The following is a 19870-nucleotide window of genomic DNA, read 5'->3' on the forward strand; positions in this document are numbered from 1 at the left end:
TGATGATGCTTTAGAAAGTTCACCACAACTTCTTGTTTACTAAGGAATTCCACTGATACCATCCAGAAAAGTTCTTTTACAATTTTTATTATTAGAAATGACCTTTTATATCTTGGGAAAGACCCATCTACTTCCAGAACAAACAAGTTAAAATTTGCCTTACTGTAAGTTGAATATCAGTCAGTTGTAGGTTTATTAGTACACAAAAGTTAAACTAGGTCATTATGTTTTAAAATTACTGTAATTAATTTACAACAGTTATTTTTAACCCAAGAATAAGCAAACTTTATTGCTTGGTACGTCACCTTTCTTGATTTTGTGTATCTTATAAGAATCATACAAAATACAAACAGTTATTTGATTGTTTTTTCAATAATTTTTAATGAAAATCTGTAATTTTTTAAATGAATACACTATGAGGAACAAAAATGTTTTGTTTTGGAACACTATTTTTTAGTTATTTAATTTCCAGGGAGGGAACTATGCCTTCAGAATTTTTATTGTTTACTTAAGTTATAAATTCCAAAATGTAAATATTTCACAAAATTGTATCTAGTTTCAGGAAATGTATAGTTTTATAGACTAATTTTATACATTTAATTTTTTTTACATTAGCAGTTACCCACGACTTCACATGCAATTTCATTTTGAAAAACAGGCACACTATGAACATATTCTTTTTAACCTTTTTTGTGCCATATCATGATACAGAAAAGTTTGCCCAAAAAATGTCAGAGATTTTTCTCAAAGTACTGCTGAAAAATGCCAAGTCTATTTCAGCGATCACATGAAATTTTAAACTTGACAATTTTTTTTTAATTGTTGCAGTTTAAATAATAAAAAATTTACTTTTTTTGCAAACATTAAAAATAATAATCAAGTTTAAAATTTTATGTGTTTAAATGTATATTCGTTCATAATAACAACATCCTGAAAATTCCATAAGGATTCAAGTAGATTCTGAGAAAATGTTCCTATAAATATGAGAAATTCAAATGTTTTGCAAACATAAAAAATACATTTTTACTTTTGATAACCATTTTAAGAAAAACCTGTTTTAAAAGGTGTATAGGTTGCTACGAAAACTACGGTAAAAAATTTAAAAAGTTTTGTCTGTTATTGACTGAGAGAGAGAGAGTATATATAATAGCATATTAAAGAGTACACAAGTTGCCATTGAAACAACAGAAAAAAAAATTAAAAAATGTATGAGGTCCATTATTGACTGAGAAAATGTTTTTATATTGCGATTTAGTCAAATAGTAAAACTTCCACCGGGTCCACATTTTTACATAAAAAATTAATACATTTTTATATTTCTAATTCTATAAATGTAATCATCTATGCAAATGTAATGATTGTAACAATGTAATTAAATAATGTTTACTCATTGTTAGGCAAACTGTGTTGTAAAATATTGTTATATAAGCTTGTTTACTCTATTAAGAATGCATTTTGTTCTATTGTTCTATTCGAAATATTTAACAGTTTGTCACTAAGGTGTACAAAGTCCCATTAACAGGTGTTTAACCAAACCATCACATCTTTGTAGTTGCTTCGATGGGCTGACATGTAATTTGCATGTCGATCGGAATGGTACGGTTACCACTGCACTTCATGTTAACCTTGAAACTAGTAACTTTGCTATCTCAAATGGAACTAGATAAACTTATAGTATTTGTGCACCTGTGTTTGTTAACAATAAAGTAAATATTATAATTTAAATAATAATGTATTATTGCTGATAAAAACATATACAGTTCAGCAATATTTTATCAAATTTTACCCCTTCAATAAGTTTTTTGTGTTTACTTGGCCATGTTTGAGGTCTTATTTACATGGAAAATAATAAATTGACAAGTATGTTTTGTATACAGCTATTCAATGTAAATGAGTCAATTGTTTACATGTACTAAAAATTTGTCACCTGCCCCATCACACTAAAGCTAAACTGCAAGGAGCATTCATTGTTCTGCAGCTACTGGGATTATTTCCAGATTATTTTCCCAAGAGGGGACTGGTATCCCCATCAACCTGCCTGGTGCTGAAGGCTATATTAATTTCCTAAACATTTTTGCATTGACAGAGGTTATAGAATATGTTTAACTGTCTGAAGTTTGTCATTCTAAACTGAGGCATAATGTTATAATTGTAACTTTATTTTTTTATTTTATATTTGCACCATTTTCTCTAATATACACATGTACACATGTTCTCTCTAATACATGTTTGCTGAGTTTAATAATGCAAAAATAATAATAAAAAATTTAAACTTTTGTACATAAACATGTTGCATAAAGTCAGGACATTTATTTGTGTATTGTGTCTTTGCTCATTCTTCCATGGGTTTCTGTCCTACAATAATATAACCACTTTTTCCTCTTTCCTAATTTGAACTCAGCGTTAGAAACACCACCGAACTAAAACTCTTGCTACAGATTGTTTTACGGGTAATCTAATTTTTATGTGGCAATATGAAAGTTTATCGAAAACACATTCTTCTACCTCAAATGCTCTACTACAATGTTTATGGGCAACGTAAACAACTTAAGCATCTTGTTATGAATATTGAAAACAGGTTATTTCAAGTTCTGATATATGGAGCTAGCTAGCTGTCTAATTTCAAGAAATTAGTGGTTTGACAAATACAAAAAATGTAACCATCTAATCTACCAATGACTTTCTGAATCATTCTTACTCTTAATATATTTAAATATTCAAACAATAAAACAACATTGTTTCAAATGTTTACTTATTTATACATTTCAATTAAAACTGTACTTTCAATGTTTTACTGGTCAGTCACAAGCTGTGTAACGAAACGTGGTAAAGCCTGTGAAATTTATTGGAGGAAGTTTGAGTTCCTATTACTGATAGGTTGTCTGGTGGCTTGATGAACCTGACTCCAGAATGTGAGGAGATGTGTGATTGGTGGGAGGGGGGGAGAGATGAGGTAATCCTGTGAGAATGGCAACCATGACACACCTTCTGTTACCTCAAGCTTGACCTTGACATCTCATCCTGCAGTCTACACACTGCCAACATTTAAGTCTGATTGTATTCCATAGCTGATTAAATTGTGATAAAAATCCTTTTAAAAGTAGGTGTTTACATTTCGTGTTAGTTTTTGTTTCATGGAAGTTGTAACTTAAGAATATTTAATCTTAAGGGATAAAAATTACTTGATCATCTCTTATCCCTTATTACATTGAATTAACTGTGATGAATACTCAATTAAAAAGAATAATACCATGTTGTAATAAGAATTTTATTTTACAATTTCCTTAAAACTCAAAGGACCATAACAGAGATTCAAAACAAAATATTTCATTAGATTTGAGTTTCCTTCAACCAAAAGATTTAAATTGAATAGTTGAATAGGGTAGCAACAGGTGTATACTATGCTATTCAAATCTCTCAGTTTATCCACAAACTGCCAAGAGGCAGAAATGATATTTGAAAAATCTATTGTTAATAAATAACTGATTAATAATGCTATTGTACATAACTTCAATGATATCTCCATTTTAAAGTTATGTAAGTGTTTTAAACTAGCAATGTTACAAGTGTTTGTTTATTTTATTAAAAACAAATAAATGATTTATCCTCCAATTAATATTTACATAAATATAACATAATAAATTATTTGTAAAAATGACTGGCCACTTTTCCTAGTAATATGGGCAGTTAAAAAGAAATTTAAAACATTTTAAAAACATAGAATTATAGTCTAGCATCTGACAAAAAACTGAACAGAAAAGAAAACATTGCCTTGTGCATTATTTGTATAACTTAAAAATATCAAAAGACAATTTGTTTTCCAGTATCTGTCAATTTATTTACCAAAAGTATTTAGCTACAATATAGATATGAATTTGTGTGAGTTTCATTATTAAAATAAGAGTAGACAATTTGTTAATGATGAAATATTAAGTGTATACCAGTGTAATACAATAGTGCATAATGTAAAAAGCCTTATTTAACCTGTCCTCATGGATCACTAACAGAATGTTGATACAGTGAAAGGTGTACAGGTCGGCAGTACTGATACAAAGTTTTAAAGTTATAGGCAGCATTTTAACACGCACTATATCTAGCACAGATCTAAAGTTCAATGTCTCAGACCACTCACCATCCCAACCTCGTAACCTGTCACTGAAAAAAAATTCTGTTGTTTTCTTGTATCTGGCCTTACAGCCATATTTATTGTTAATAATTTACACATATTAAAGAGTTGGAAATACTCTTATTTAAATTCCAACTATGGTCTCTACGCTTCTTGAAGTTAAATTAATCCTTTAATGAATTTATTCATACCTGTGTCCAGTTGATTAACATTTGTTGACCTTACAATAATTTTAAAACAATAGACTATTGGGTTGACTATGCTGTAACCTCTCACATACATTTCCACAGATTGGTCACTTGGCCATGACACCATTTCTGTTTTCTCACCAGTGATTACCAGATTTTAATCTACTAAAAACTTTTGGAACTCATTACACTTAATAAACAAATATATACGAAATATATTTTTTTTTAAGTGCAAAATCTCTAATTTGTATTAGATGAGTGGGATTCCACCATTCATTACCTTACTTATCTCCCTCTACTATACTGAACTGATCAGAACAAAAATACTGTCCATAAAGTTAACTTCTAATTAAGTTTCTAATTGATTTCAGAGCCTCACTTAACATCCCTTTTCCAACAAAAACGCACAGAGAGCGAAGGGAGAGTTTCAAACATGTGGCGAACCGTGAGAAAGACAACTCATCGGGTTCACTTCCAAGGTGAGTGTGCGTATTTGTACATAGCTAAAGTTATGAGCATATTATGTTGATCAGGATCAAGCACAAAGTGTCAGAATATTCTCCCTAATGAGCATATGATCAAAGAATCAAACCATGATTTTCGAGTTTAGAGAAAAGTTTTTGTATACGGAAATGCCATTACTTTACATACTTAAAAATAAGTGATAATTTTCCATTCTTTATTGAACAATTCAGAACAGTTCTATTCTATTCCCCCCCCCCCAAACCTTTCTCTTCTAAGTTTTTTTGCTTTTAAGTGTAAATGTTTTCTTGCGTGGGGGTGGTACTACAGCATAAATTAAATGTTGCCAATCTTTTATCATACGTTGAGGATGCAATACTGTGGCAGCATTAGACTCAAAGAGACTACTCTCCCTATCCAGTACTATTTGTTACAGCAAAAAAAAAAAAAAAAAAAAAAGAAGCATCTCAGCATCTTAAAAGAGCTATTGGTGTGGATCATTGGTGGACTGTGACCAATATTCTTTTTCAATCCATGGCTAAGACAAACTAATGGCCCAAAAAATATTTGTATATAATTTTATCTACCTAAACCACTTACTTTTTTTAAAGTACTAAGTAGTCTTGTGAGGTAAGTTCTTCCATAAGATTTTACATGGAAAAAATAAATTTTTGTTTTGTTACATTCCAAAGAGTGTACTATTATCAATAATTTTACAAATTCATTATTTTGTGTTTTCTTATGTCTTTTAATGGAAAACTAATGAAAAATTGAGGAGAGGTGTGCTCATTAGCACTCTAGAAGGTACCAGAATAGCTTACTTTGCACTATTTGAGACACATATTCACTATGGAATAGTGCTTTGGTGGAGGGGATCTTCCATCACCAACCTCCAGTGTGTACTAGTTTTGCAAAAGCTTGCAGTGTGAATCATGGCTGTTGTAGAGAGACTTTTAAGAACTTGGGTTTACTCAAAGTGGTGTCTGTTTACATGATTGAGGTAATTCAACAGGCCTTGAAAGGGCATTTCTTGAGGATCAGTGATATTTATAATAATTATTGTCAGACAAGACATGACGGTGTCTTTAATCTCTATAGCCAACCAATATATCAGCTCGATTTGCAAAGAAGCCATCTTATGCAGGTGCCAGGCTTTACATCATGCTACCAGGAGAACTAAAAAACTATAGCCCTAAGTTTGCGAAGAAGAAAGTGTTTAAAGTGCTAGTGAAAATAAATGTTTTTAGCCTGGAGCTGTATAACACCACACAATCGTCAATGACTAATAGAAGTTTCTGTAAATGTTTTAACTTTTAATTGTAATTAATGCATTGACAATATCACTGTTCTTATGAATATGAAAATAAAGAATATTGTCTTTCTAAACACAGCATGTAGGCTACATTAGAAGCACAGTTTAGGCAGGAAACAGTATGGGAACCTAAAACCCATGATAGCTTTCCATACCATCATGTCATTGACATAGGTAACTATGGGTCTTGATAAAAAGGTTCAAAAATGTAGAAAGAGGCCCTTTTAGTTACATTATATAAAAACAGATGACAACTCATCAAAATGCATCTTTTTGCAACATGGAATGTACACTATGGTTTTTTAACATTTTACACAAAGATTTGTAATATACCCATTATATAAAAAATTCAAAAATCTAATGAGCAATATATTGCCTATTTTTTAGAACGAGCGATGACATAAAAATACAATTTTAATTTCTTAGATCAGTATTTTTCCAAAACCTGAGTTTTTAGTACCATTTTATATAAGCACACGTACAATTAAAATAAGGTATTCCTTAAAAAATTTTCACTCACAGAATGTGAGATCTGTCCCATCTATTAACAGAGCTTGTCTGTGTGGCTTGCATGGTTTGCTTCATTAACACAGTGCTCAATTTTAAAGATGTCTCATTAATTAATGTGGTCTGACATCATACTGTTTATTTCTTTCTTTTGGCATGCATGTTTTGTTATGACTGTTAAAATTAACATTTTATTTGATGCAAAGTATATTATTTCAGTAAAAGCTATTAAAAATGTCTTTATGATACATTATAAAGTGTATAACTTTGTAACAAATGGTTATAATATGATGGTAAGCGGACTTATCAGTTTTACAAGTTTTATCACTCTGATTCAATCACTATGTTGTTATCTTGAGATAGATAGTGACAAAAATTGGTAGTTGATCAAAATTTTAAATCTCTCTACTTATTAGTTACTAATAAATTCTCAAGTTTGACCCTGATAAACTTCAGATACCATATAAATTATTTATCCATAAATATTAATTTGTTAATGACTTTGTACCTATTAGAGTTTTATTTCAGTTTTCAATAATGGCATCTATGATCATTGGACAAATTAAGGATATTTCTAAGAAAAAGTCTATCTTAATAAGAAACCACGCAAACATCAGCCAACTAATTAATTACAACTCATCATATTCAGACTTATCTATGTAACTCCCTTAATATAAATAGTTACCATAACAATGAAACCTGAGAATTGACAGCTGATTTCTGAATTTCCAATCAACAACCAGTGAACCAAAAATATAGGCTTTTTTATGTCAGCCTTAACCTATTAATACTGCTAAAAATATACAATCTTTTATGTTTAAAAAAATATTTTATGTCAATGTAATTTACTTCATCTAAAGCCGATATTTATCAGGGCACGCTGCTCAATAGCTAAAAACTAATAGTAGCGTGAGCATTCAATGCTTTAACATATTTATACAGACGCTAACTGCGTAGCGCTATACATATAAGATAATACTTGTTGTCATCTTAACAGCTGACATTTTCTGTTTCTGTATTAGTTTACACCATTAGTTAAGATAGTTTTAAGAGTATTTAAAAGTATACTCTCCCCAGGAATAATCTACATTTCCTTGTGATAATTGCCTATTCTGACGCTTTGGAAATAAAAGAATAAAACAACTGGTTGTTTGGATATCTAGATCTAGCAACTTATTAAACTACCTAATTTGGAATCACTTTATTATAAGTGATAACAAAATTATTCATAAGACTGCAAAAATATACTTTTTATATACATAAATAGTAATAAATTTACTATATAAAAAAAATTCAAAATATTAATGAAAAAATGTCTAAAACAAATATTAAATAGGTTCAGTTATGAATTAATTGTATATTAACTATAATAATTAGCTGTTATATTATTTAATTAAAACTTGTTTATAAATATACTCTGCTACTATTAACCAACATTTTCTGAAGTCTATCAAAAGGTACAATCAAAATATGCAGAAATAAGATTTATGGTTTTCCTGATTACTACAAAGTTGTCTGCAAGGAACTGAATGTCCTTGGTGTGTCCAGTGAGGAAAACATCGCTAGGCCAAAGGGTTAATTCCTGAGGATGGTAATTGGCTGATGAGAGTAATTTTGCAACTTGGGATTTTGTTCTGTTCAAATATACAAAGAAATCTGTATTGGTTCAAGTTAATTTCTTTAACTTATTTAGAGAATTGATATTGAGTTATCAATTCATAATCTCCTAGACAATAGACAATCGTGGCACTGTAATAGCACACATAGTAGTCACATGTTATATTTTAAGTGTCTCTAACTATTCCATTCTCCTATCAGTTAGTACCAGAGGCATTTTGTAACTTTGCATTATATTATAAGTGGTGATTAGAATTCCCTATCATGTATTATTAATCTCTAAGCTTAATTTGCTAGGAAGTATCTCCTAATTGGGTGGCCATCATTTATAACCAGGGAAAATAAAAAAAAAATCTATGCACCAATCAATTTCCACCATATTTTTAAAACTCAATTATTTATATGTGCTGTAATGATATAGTCTTATAGAGCTGTAGCAAGTGAATTGATTATAAGTATAGAGGTTTAAAAATGAATTAAGTTCTAGTACAGACACCTTTTTCAGTAGGGACAGTGCACTTCAAAATAGTAAACTTAGACACTAATTTTCATATTTATAACTTCTATAACCCTGAATTTTTTTCATTTCAGTACAGTTGTTTTATGTTTTACTATAAATTGTGTTAATGACATTTTAGTTTAATTAAAATTAAGTGCATTAATAATTATTCCACTAATCCCAATTAACACAGTTTTTATTCTTAAAATCTTTTATGCGTCACACTTAAACATTATAAAACAGTTTAAAATAATGTTATAGTTTAAACTCTGTAAAGATAAAAAGGACAATCAAGCGTAAAATAATATGAGGGACAGAATTTTGAACCACCCAAAATGTTTATTCATTGTCATTGTGATTAATAAACAAACAATATGAAAAAAGTACACCACTCAAATGGCAACAACAAAGACAAAATTTAATTCAAACATTTGTGTTTGATGACGTTAGCCACATGTGGTCAGGTATCAGGCATAATTGATCAATTACTGCTTCTTTTTCATGTGAAATAATAATGTTACAGCATCTAGTACTTCAGAACAATATTATACATTAATCGTGCGTAGATCATGGAGAAAATCAACATGAAAAGCATCTTGCCAATTAAATAAAATAGTTGCTGTTACATTTTCAGCAGACAACCACATCTTTGCCTTCATTCGTGCCCACTCGCCACTCTTTCTGCACTCCATACTCGCATATTTTGACTTGGGTGTGTAATGAGCCACTTAAGTTTCATCACAGGCAACAATGCAATTCAAGAAGGCCTCACCTTCTTGATTGAATGAATTAAAGAACTGCTGCGAAACCTCAAATTGATGTTACTTGTGATCCTCCGATAAGAGTTGTGGAATCCAGCTCTCATCTGACATGATCCATTGGACACTCACATAACTGATTTCCTCAATGATTTCAAAGAGATTTATATGCCAATTTTCTTCAATAAGATACTGACTGCTTCAATGTTGACCTTATCCACACATCCTTGGTGACGATTATGGCTCTTGTTCCCTATCTTTTCACGCCCTTCAGAAAATTCTTTATGTCTAGCTAATACACTGGTATTTTGACTCGATATTGTCTCCAAACTGTATCCATAATTGCCACAAAATTTTTGCTAGGCATAGCAAAAAACTTCATTATAATTCGCTGTTCCACAAAACATGCACTTCCTGTTCAAACATGATTTGTTTTAATATTAAAGGGATGTCAGAGAGCTATAGTAGTTTCTCCCTTTCTCTAACAGTACAGACTACCTGCACACCAACCGATTGTAGGTTAATAACTCCTTCAGAATTTTTAGATAACCAGTCCGTTTATATTTTACATGCCATTTTATATAATCCTGCATTCAAGTTACTCCTTTTGCTCCTACTGATGCAAGTGTACTCCAAACAAACATCAGTAAAACTCCTAAAACTTTGTTGATTTATTCACAATACTGGCCAACTCCTTTAATTAAAATGAACATACAATTTTTATGTTTACATTGCATGTTGAAACAACCAATAATACCCACTGGTATATGGATTATTTAGCTTATAAGAGGGGTTCGGAACATTTAAGCTCTTTAATGGACCAGATAATAATGACCTCAGATAGTAGCCAATAACCTTTGGGTAATAATAGTCAGTCAGTCAATGTTTGTACACTAACCAGACTTGACAGGCCATATACATTCATTAAACACATCATTAGTCAAGAGTTTGAATAGCTCCCTGCATACAAATATTTCAAAGTTTCACTTGCCTACAATAAAACTAAAATCCACAGTTAAACATTCTGTATTGGAAGAATGAAATAATTTGTTATTACATTTAACAAATAGTTCCTTCATTTATTTAATTTAAAACATTGTATAATGTACTGAGACCTTGACGACTCTTGGAGCAATTGGAAAAAACTTTAAATAGCATTAAATGTTAATAAAACAAAACTTTCCAACATGTTTCTTTTTGGAAGAATTTTAAATACACTACTTTCAACAGAAAACTACAATAAAGAACTAAATTACATTAAATATATTGCTTGGTTCAATGGTTACACTACACAACTTATTGGAAATATACTAAAGAAAACATTGAAAAGAAGAACTAGAAATGATAAGAAAATATTGAGGCCACCTCAAGACACAAAACAAGAATTTATTTGCACAGCATACACCACTTTTTGGAACCAAATATGCACAATTGTTAAAAAAACATACAATTAAAACTGTCATTCACAAAACAAGCAACAAACTATCCCAAATTTTAGGAAACCTAAAGACAAAATTTCAAATTATAATAAATCAGAAATTTATGAAATTGGATGCGATGACTGTGACAAAATTGATATTGGGCAAACCAAAAGAACAATAAAAACATGATTTAAAGAGCATTTATCACACACAAAATATGGAAGAGTTGAAAAATCTGCTGTAGCCAAGCACTGCATTGAATCAGTACACAGAACATCAATTAAAAGCCTAAAATTAATAAAAGAAGTACCAAAACCAATGAACTCAAATGCTTGTGAAACATTATACATAACCAGAAATAAAGAAAACTCATAAACAATGAAGAAGGCCCTACCGAAAATTCCAGTCTTCTTTCTTCTCAATTTATTCAAAGATTTTATACTGTAGTCATATATTCCTTTCAAATTTTAGATTATTTATTAACTGGATTTACTCATGTATTCCATGCTCTGGCCTTGTATGGTTTATTTTAGAGGTTAAATCTTCATTTTTCATTTGTTAATGAAAATGTTTTTATTAATGACAATTCATTTCCTTATTTTAATTTAGGTTTTTTTTGTGTTATTGGTAGTGCAGACTGAGGAACTCGTTTCCCCACACACAGGCTGATGCCCATGTGGGGATAATTTCCTATAATATTTTTGTTATGTATTATATTTGACTCTGTACATAAATTTTGGAAATAAATAAATAAATCAATCAATTAATCAAATATTTAATTTTCATACTGTCTGAAATATTTCCAAAATTGTTGTATTTGCATATTTACACCAAATGGTATTTTAATATTAATTGTAAGAAAAATAATGTACCTAAATATTTATTTGTGGAGTTGTCCGATGATGAAACCCTTGGTTTCGAAAGGTTTTGAAATAAATGTTTTTGTATGGGTTTGAAGTAAATTTGTTGTAGATTAAGCTCAGTAAAAAATTAATATTTCAAATGGAAATTGTGAAATTGGAGGATACGATTAATAAGGATGATGATGGGTGGATGTAGGTTTCCCTCAAAGCCAGACGCGCTGGTGCCAGATGAACAAATTGAAACTCGCATGCAGCAGTTGGAGGAATATCTGCGGAACCTGCTAAAGATACCCATCTACAGAAATCATCATGAAACTGTACGTACAAATATTAAATATTTTAAATTTTTAAATGTACATTTTGTTTAAAGTTAATCAAATATAATATAAGATTAATGTGTCATTCTGAGGTGTCAAATTATCGGCCTGTCTCTCTGGTCCTACATTCTCCAGTATATGAGAAAGTCGTCCTTACCCAGCCATCCAGCCATCGATCCATGTTTCAAATTAAAAATAAACAACAACATGGTTTAATACAAGGGAAATCGACAATTAGTGCCCTGTATGATTTTTCAAATCGTCTATTCCGATCCCTGGAGGGGTCGAGTAAGGTGTTGGGTTTGTTCTGTGACTTATCCAGGGCCTTCGATTGTGTAAATCATACTCTTAAATAGACTTTCTCATTATGGGGTAAGAGGAATTGCACTCGACTGGCTTCGATCTTTTTTATCTGGAAGACAACGAAGAGTAAGGATAAATAACTCCTCCAGCTCATTTTCGTCCTTTTATAAATCAGTCGAACTCGGAGTCCCTCAGGGCTGCATAATCTCTCTTTTACTATTCATATTGCACATTATTAAAGACATTCATGTCATGGGTGAATTTTATAATCTCAATATGTTCGCTGATGATGTATCAGTCTTGGTTTCTGGAAAAGACTGCAACGATCTAAAGAATCAGCTCTATAGTCTACCTTCAGAGAATGGTTTGAGAATAATGGATTCCTAGTCAACTTTGAAAAAACAAGTTCTGTCCACTTTACACTAAACAGAGGCAATTCATATGATCCGAATATGTTTAACCTAAAGTCTTCTCCCTACATAAAGTTCTTGTGTGTTTGGTTTGAACGATCCCTTTCTTGGCGAGTTCATATCACAAACACCTTGCTTAGCACCAATTCAGTTTTTTTTTTTGCTGTAAGAGTTTTAAAACCAACCATGACAGAGAGGTTCTTCTTGTTGTATACCGAGGCTACTGTGAGAACCTACTTCGTTATGGGGTTGCAATATGGAAATCCCCTAATCTACTGGAAAAATTACTCAAGTGCCAGAAAAAGATTTTGAGAGTAATTTTTGGTTTAAGTCCTAGACATCCTTGCAAGATCATTTTTCAGCAAAATAATATTAATACCGTGTTTTCTTTATATATCCAGGACGTTGTAATATTAACGTTTAAAAATACTTAAACATTGCATAAAACCGGTAATTTTCACGGCTTTCGTACTAGATACGGGATCCATGCTGAGTTTTCCCTTACACCGAACAATAACCTTTAAGGGAAGTCCATTGTATGCTGGGTTACGTTTTTTCAACAATGCTCAATGACATCTTGGCTTTGCACCCAGGCCTTTTATTGTGTCTCAGAGTTTTTTAATGATTAAGATTCTCTTCATTTAATTTTGCCTGTATGGTTTCAATGTTGATTTATTCTATTTTTGTAACCGTATTTAGTTTAACTTATTCTGATGTTAAATTTAATAAAATTATTTTCCTTTCTTTTAACTATTTATCTGTAAAACAGTTTTAGGTTAACTATTGTATATTTATATTTAGATATTAGTATTAGTGGCAAACCACAAAAAGTTACTGTAGACAAATGAAAATGTGAAAATAAAAAATGGAACATATTAAAATCCAATGGTTGATGATATATATATATACTTTTTGCGATTCAATGTTTATTGAAATTAAATAAGGCTATTGCCACTTACTGTATACAAATTTAATATAAATAAAAGTCATTTGACAGGTATTTGGTCTTCCGATCATATGTTAGTTTGGTTATTTAAACGCATATGTGACAGATATTGCTAAATACAAAATAATTGAATCGTAAAAAGTGGGGGCTCTGTGGTGTAATGGTAGCACATTCGACCGGTAAGTGAGAGATCCAGGTTCGAGTCCCGGTGGAGTAAGTACTTTTTGCGATTCAATGTTTATTGAAATTATATATATATATATATATATATATATATATATATATATATATACGAGGGCTGTTCAGAAAGTAACCTCCGGTTGGTCACAGTGCGGGTAGTGGAGGGGAGTAGCGCGCCATCTGTGCATTCACGCACTAAGCAGGTCAGTCGGCATCAAGCTGTAGTCGAGTGAACATCGTACCTGCGCTAGTTTAGTTTTTGTGGCAGTTTGAAATGTGTGCTGCAATAGAAAATACCGCCAAATGTGAAGTGCGTGCTGTTATACGGTTTTTTACAGCCAAAGGATACTCTGCAGCAGCTATTCATCGTGAGCTTTGTGCCGTGTACGGACCACAAGTTATGAGTGAAGGAGTTGTCCGTGAATGGGTACGTTTATTTAAAAGTGGACGAGAAAACGTTCATGATGAAGAGAGGAGTGGTAGACCATCCTTGGTGACTGACGAACTCGTTCAGACAGTTGATGCAAAAGTTCGTGAAAATCGATGTTTCACAATGGCGGAGTTGTCTACTGATTTTCCACAGATTTCTAAGACTCTTTTGTACGAGATAGTGACAGCAAGATTGGGTTACCGTAAGTTATGTGCACGATGGGTGCCCAAAATTCTTACCGACCACCACAAAACTCAAAGAATGGCCTCTGCATTAGACTTTCTGTCACGTTATGCGGACGAAGGAGAACCATTGTTAAACAGAATCGTGACCGGTGACGAAACCTGGATTAAGTACGTAAACCCTGAGACAAAAGAACAATCAAAGATGTGGGCACATTCAGATTCGCCTACCAAACCAAAAAAAAGCCCGGCAAGATTTTTCTGCCAGAAAACTGATGGCAACGGTGTTTTGGGATGCCAAAGGGGTGTTGTTGGTTGAATTCATGGAACGTGGGACGACCATTAATCAAGACGTGTACTGTGAAACACTAAAAACATTACGACGGGCTATACAGAACAAACGCCGTGGTATGCTGACTTCCGGTATCGTTTTTTTTTGCACGATAACGCCCGTCCTCACTCTGCTTGCAGAACAACAGCCCTTCTTAAGTCCTTCAAGTGGGACGTTTTCAACCATCCACCTTACAGCCCAGATCTGGCGCCAAGCGACTATCACCTCTTCATGCATATGAAGAAATGGCTCGGGTCCCAGCGGTTTGATGACGACGAAGAGCTCAAAGATGCGGTCACAGGCTGGCTCAAGGCACAGGCTGGTGATTTTTATGCAGAAGGAATTTCAAAGCTTGTGAAGAGATACGATAAGTGCCTCAATCGTGATGGAGACTATGTCGAAAAATAGTGCAAAGATGTAGTTGTAAGATGTATATATTAAAATATTTTTACTTAACTTGGTGTATTTTTTTCAATCGACCGGAGGTTACTTTCTGAACAGCCCTCGTATATATATATATATATATATATATATATATTAAGGAGGGTTTTAAAAGGTTAAAATATCAATTATAATTTTTAGGTCATTTTTTAGCTTAACACACTTAAATAAACCCAAACAAATGTAAATAATAATTTTACCACCCTCAGCCAATGAGTTAGAGTTTTTTGACACTGATTTATCTTTTATTTGTCTCATGTTTGATTTTAAGTATATCATCAAGATAACAAAAATATAATTATGATTTCAGAAATATCTTTTGGTGTTTAAGACCTTTCAGTACTCTCCCATTTCAATACCTATCAAAGTTAGCATAGGTGGTGACCATCAATTTATTTCTTAATGGAAATAACACAAATGATTTTATGAAAAGCTGGGTTGTGTTCTTGTGCAATACAAATTGGCACTAGGCTTCTTCACTATGAGTGGGTGCTTTACAGGAATCAGTTATATTGTTTTATATTTGTGTATAACACAGTATGAGTCAGGTATTTTCTGTGTTATAAAGTCTAGTGTCAATGATAAGGAAAAACTTTAGTTAAAGGATTTTTGTATCAATAAAAATAACTTTGGATATATCATTTGTAATTATTGTTTAAAAATATTTAATTTTCTTCATAACTGGCTGATGATACATATAAAATCAATTCAAATTACCTTATATATCGTATACTTAAGAATACAATATGGAATTTACCTATTGATAACTTGTCTTAAGAACAATAGAGAGTGGATTACTTTTAAGTAGAAGTTGTACTGACTAGATGATAGTGTATTAGCCATAAAAACAACTATTTTCTAAATCTTTGTAAAAATAATTTGCTTACTCTTCCTAACAGCATCAGCAAATTACAGGTCTGCAGATTTACATGAGATTTAGTTCAGTAGCAGGACTGCAGCAGCAACCCTTTGGTTATCAGTTTATCACAACTAACCTGTAACCCAAAACATCATTACAGCATTAAACTTTCTTTTTTTCAAGACTGAATGAGACTATTTGGGGAGGAGCTTTATTTAAAGGGTTCAGTGGAAGAGAGTTTCTTCCTCCCAGAAAATCTATCGACACTAGGGTGGTTAAAATCACCTTAATTTTAAAGGGTTCATGTCTCATTATAGTGTTTAAAACACAGATGTTTTAGTTGCAGGTGTAAAGGGTATAAAATAAGGGTTGAATTAAAAATTTTAACTGGCATAATCTATTGCAGTGTACAAAAAAAGATTTATTTCCCTAAGGTTTGTTGTAACTTAGGTATGAATCTGTATTGGGCATTAAATGCTGGTTGCATTTGTTTAGTGATGACCCAGGATAATAGAAGATTGTGGTAAGTATCCAAATTAGTAGCAATCAATAGTATGTGGATTTTGTGTTTTGTGCACTTAGTCATTCATCTTACATTATTATGTCTGCACGATTCCATTACCTCAATCTAATCATTTTTTGATTGGTTAAACAGAGGCAGCTGTTTTATAATCAGTTTCATCTTTCATGTTCACAATTCTCAGGTAAAAGTAAACATTGAAAAGTTTATGTAAAATAATCATGTGATTCAACATTGTATGCACAATGGGTTCAAAGACAGTGTGCTGTCTTTTTGACATAAAGACAACAATTATAATATAATGTATATATTATATACATTACATTTTGTATTTTATAACATTTAAGATACATATTTTGTAAGTATTGTAAATTTCTTGTGTTTGAAGCATAAATAAAAACATTAATTGGTTGTTTGCACTGCTAATGTAAATATATTAAGCAAAAACTATGTCTTGTATATAGCATGCTGTGAATTCAGTTGGTAGTTTTATCAATAAAGTTGACTAGTAAGGTACATAATAGATACTACATGAATTTAGCTAGGAGTTATTGTAAGAAAGCTCAAGGTTGTAAATATTGATATTACTCAAATAACTTGTAGTAAAGGTTTAAATATAGGGCATTTTATATTCCATAAATAATTATTGTTTAATAGCCAGATATGTGAGCTAACTATTATTTTTATCACACCACTAATTTATTATTCGTTAATCTCTTTCATCAACAACAAGAATAGTATTATTTTAATTTCTATAACTAATAGACTATTCTCTTTTAGTCCGTACATATTTTTATCAAGAGTGTACCAGTCTGGTAATAATCACATGGTTAAAGCTGACCTGTATCATGAAACTGGTGCAATTTTATGTAGGCTATCATTTGAGTAATGTTGCTGATTTCCAGATTTAAATCTCAAAATTAGTTAAACATTCGGAAGAAAAAAAAAACAAGCTTTCCTATACAATATATTTATACAGACAGTCTAATCCACATTATTTAAATCTATAATGAATTTTAAAATAGATTAAATTTATGAGATACAGTTTTGTTGTTTTATAATAATGTAACAAGAATGTTTATGTGTCACTCCCAATATCAGTTGATCCCAAAAATACAGATGTGATAATTTTAACCATTTATTCTCCTTAAGATGACAAAAGTGATGGCATGTAAAATCAGACCATAAAGAGATGGAAAATGGGTGTTGTGGACTATCATGAATCCAAGCAATGGTTTGCCATTAACATCTTGTGTTAATATCAAAATCAAACAAGTGATGTCATAACGCAAGATCAGAGCAAGATGATGAATCTACACTAAACGCAGTTATGGTGGGAGGTGTTCATCTAATGTGAATGTTGAGTTTAGCTCCAGTTCACCTCCCTCGTACGTGCAGCGTCTGAAATCTGATGCTGTCGCAAAACTAGACTCCTAAAATTTCGAGTCATGTTCATCTAAAGGGATCCAAAAATAGTCAGTGACTAAAAATGAAGAAGCTCAAAATGAACTCTTTGATTGTTTCGTTATCAGAGACACTTACACTGCAAAATTGTGCATTGTGCACCTGATGAGACAGTGAGAATACCTCTTAACCTAGTGTGCACTATTAATCCCAGGAATTTTAAGGATTATTATAAAATATGATATTGTTTATTCAAACTATTTTATTGTAATGTTTGTGTGATGTGTTATCAAATAAAATAAACAGATCAAATCATAGTTTAAATGTTTTTGTAACATTTTGACCTGTTAAATAAAAGAATAAATATGAACCAATATAATCAATTTAGTTATTTACTAAAAAAATTCAGTGTATTCATACTGGGAATATATAGACCCCCCACCAACAGCAACCAAAGCTATCACGCAAGCCCTTCAAGTATCACGAATGTGCTAGATACACTCCCACCTCAAAACTGCATAAAGGTGATGATTGGTGATATTAACATCGACTTGTTGAAGCAAACTCCTGAAGGCAGTCTGCTGAATGAGCTTTTACTTTCATACAAACATGGAAAGGTTACCCCTACCACCAACAAGAGTCACGCAGAATACACGCTCTTCAATTGACGCCGTATGTGTTGACAGTGGAAATATTCAGAACATGGATGTGGAGATTCTCAACACTGGCATTTCTGACCATACTGGCCAATTATGCAAACTCTAAACCTTCCAGTTAGAAAGAAAACTTCATCATCGTCAGTCAGACGACATCTCAATAATCGTTAGCCTCAACAACCTAAAAACACTGCCTGGCGGAAGAAAATTGGGACACTGTATTCAAAACAGAAGATGCCAACGAAGCTTACAATAATTTTCTTTCGATTATTACAGCAGCTCTAGATAAGGTTTGTCCCATAAAAAAATCGAGAATTAATAACAACTTTAAGACTATACCACTCTGTGATGCAGAAGCAAAGAGCACTCAAACAACAGTTTCTTGAGGCTGAAGAAAAATGTATCATGAGTGGAAAAGAAGAAGACAAACAAACTGCTGCCCAGCACAAAAGAAAACCTACGATAACAAACTGAAATCTATCAGACGCAACTTCAGTGCTCAGCATATTAATAACTCCACAAACAAAATCCAAAGCCATTTGGAACACTATCAACAATGAGAGACACCTGAAAAAGACAAAATCAGCAGGAAATCTGGATCATCTCAAAATTTCTGGAAATATGGTAGAAGACCCGACTTTAATATCTAACTATTTTAATGAGCATTTTGCCACCATAGCAGAAAAAACACTAAATAAAGGTCCTTCGAGATCCTCTGGAGGTCCATCACCCGCAACTCAAAACACACCTCTTTACATCCAATCTCCACTTGTAGTACTCAAGGCCGACTTCTCCAAAAGAAACTAAGCGATGTCCTTCCTAAATGGCCTGAAAGTAAAACCATCTGCTGGTTTAGATGAGATATCATCAAGCATTGTAAAGGTCTGTAAAAGTGAGTTGCTTCTCCCACTTAGTACATGTTACCAATCTGTCCCTACAAAGTGGAGAGTTTCCCAAGAAAATGAAAATTCGCCAAAGTCATTTCCACTGCATAAGAACGGAAGCAAACACAGTGTTGAAAATTATAGGCCGATATCGCTCATTTTCAACATTTTCAAAGATTATAGATTAAGAAAAAATTGTCCTGATAAGAATCTTTGAGCACCTTAACAACAACAAATATCTTGACAACGAGTCA

General features: G+C 32.0%; 1 protein-coding gene across 2 annotated transcripts in view; it reads left to right on the plus strand.

Annotated features, from left to right (window-relative positions):
- The window catches only part of LOC124362580 (phospholipase D1), an 84948-nt gene that overhangs the window by 24242 nt on the left and 40836 nt on the right, over positions 1 to 19870 (plus strand). For both annotated transcript variants that reach the window (XM_046817214.1, XM_046817215.1), the window contains exons 4-5: positions 4686 to 4793; positions 11950 to 12070. In XM_046817214.1, the coding sequence (XP_046673170.1) occupies positions 4686 to 4793; positions 11950 to 12070 (229 nt within the window). The remainder of the gene's footprint in view (positions 1 to 4685; positions 4794 to 11949; positions 12071 to 19870) is intronic.

Source organism: Homalodisca vitripennis, chromosome 5 (genome assembly GCF_021130785.1).
Source record: "Homalodisca vitripennis isolate AUS2020 chromosome 5, UT_GWSS_2.1, whole genome shotgun sequence".
NCBI lineage: Eukaryota > Metazoa > Arthropoda > Insecta > Hemiptera > Cicadellidae > Homalodisca > Homalodisca vitripennis.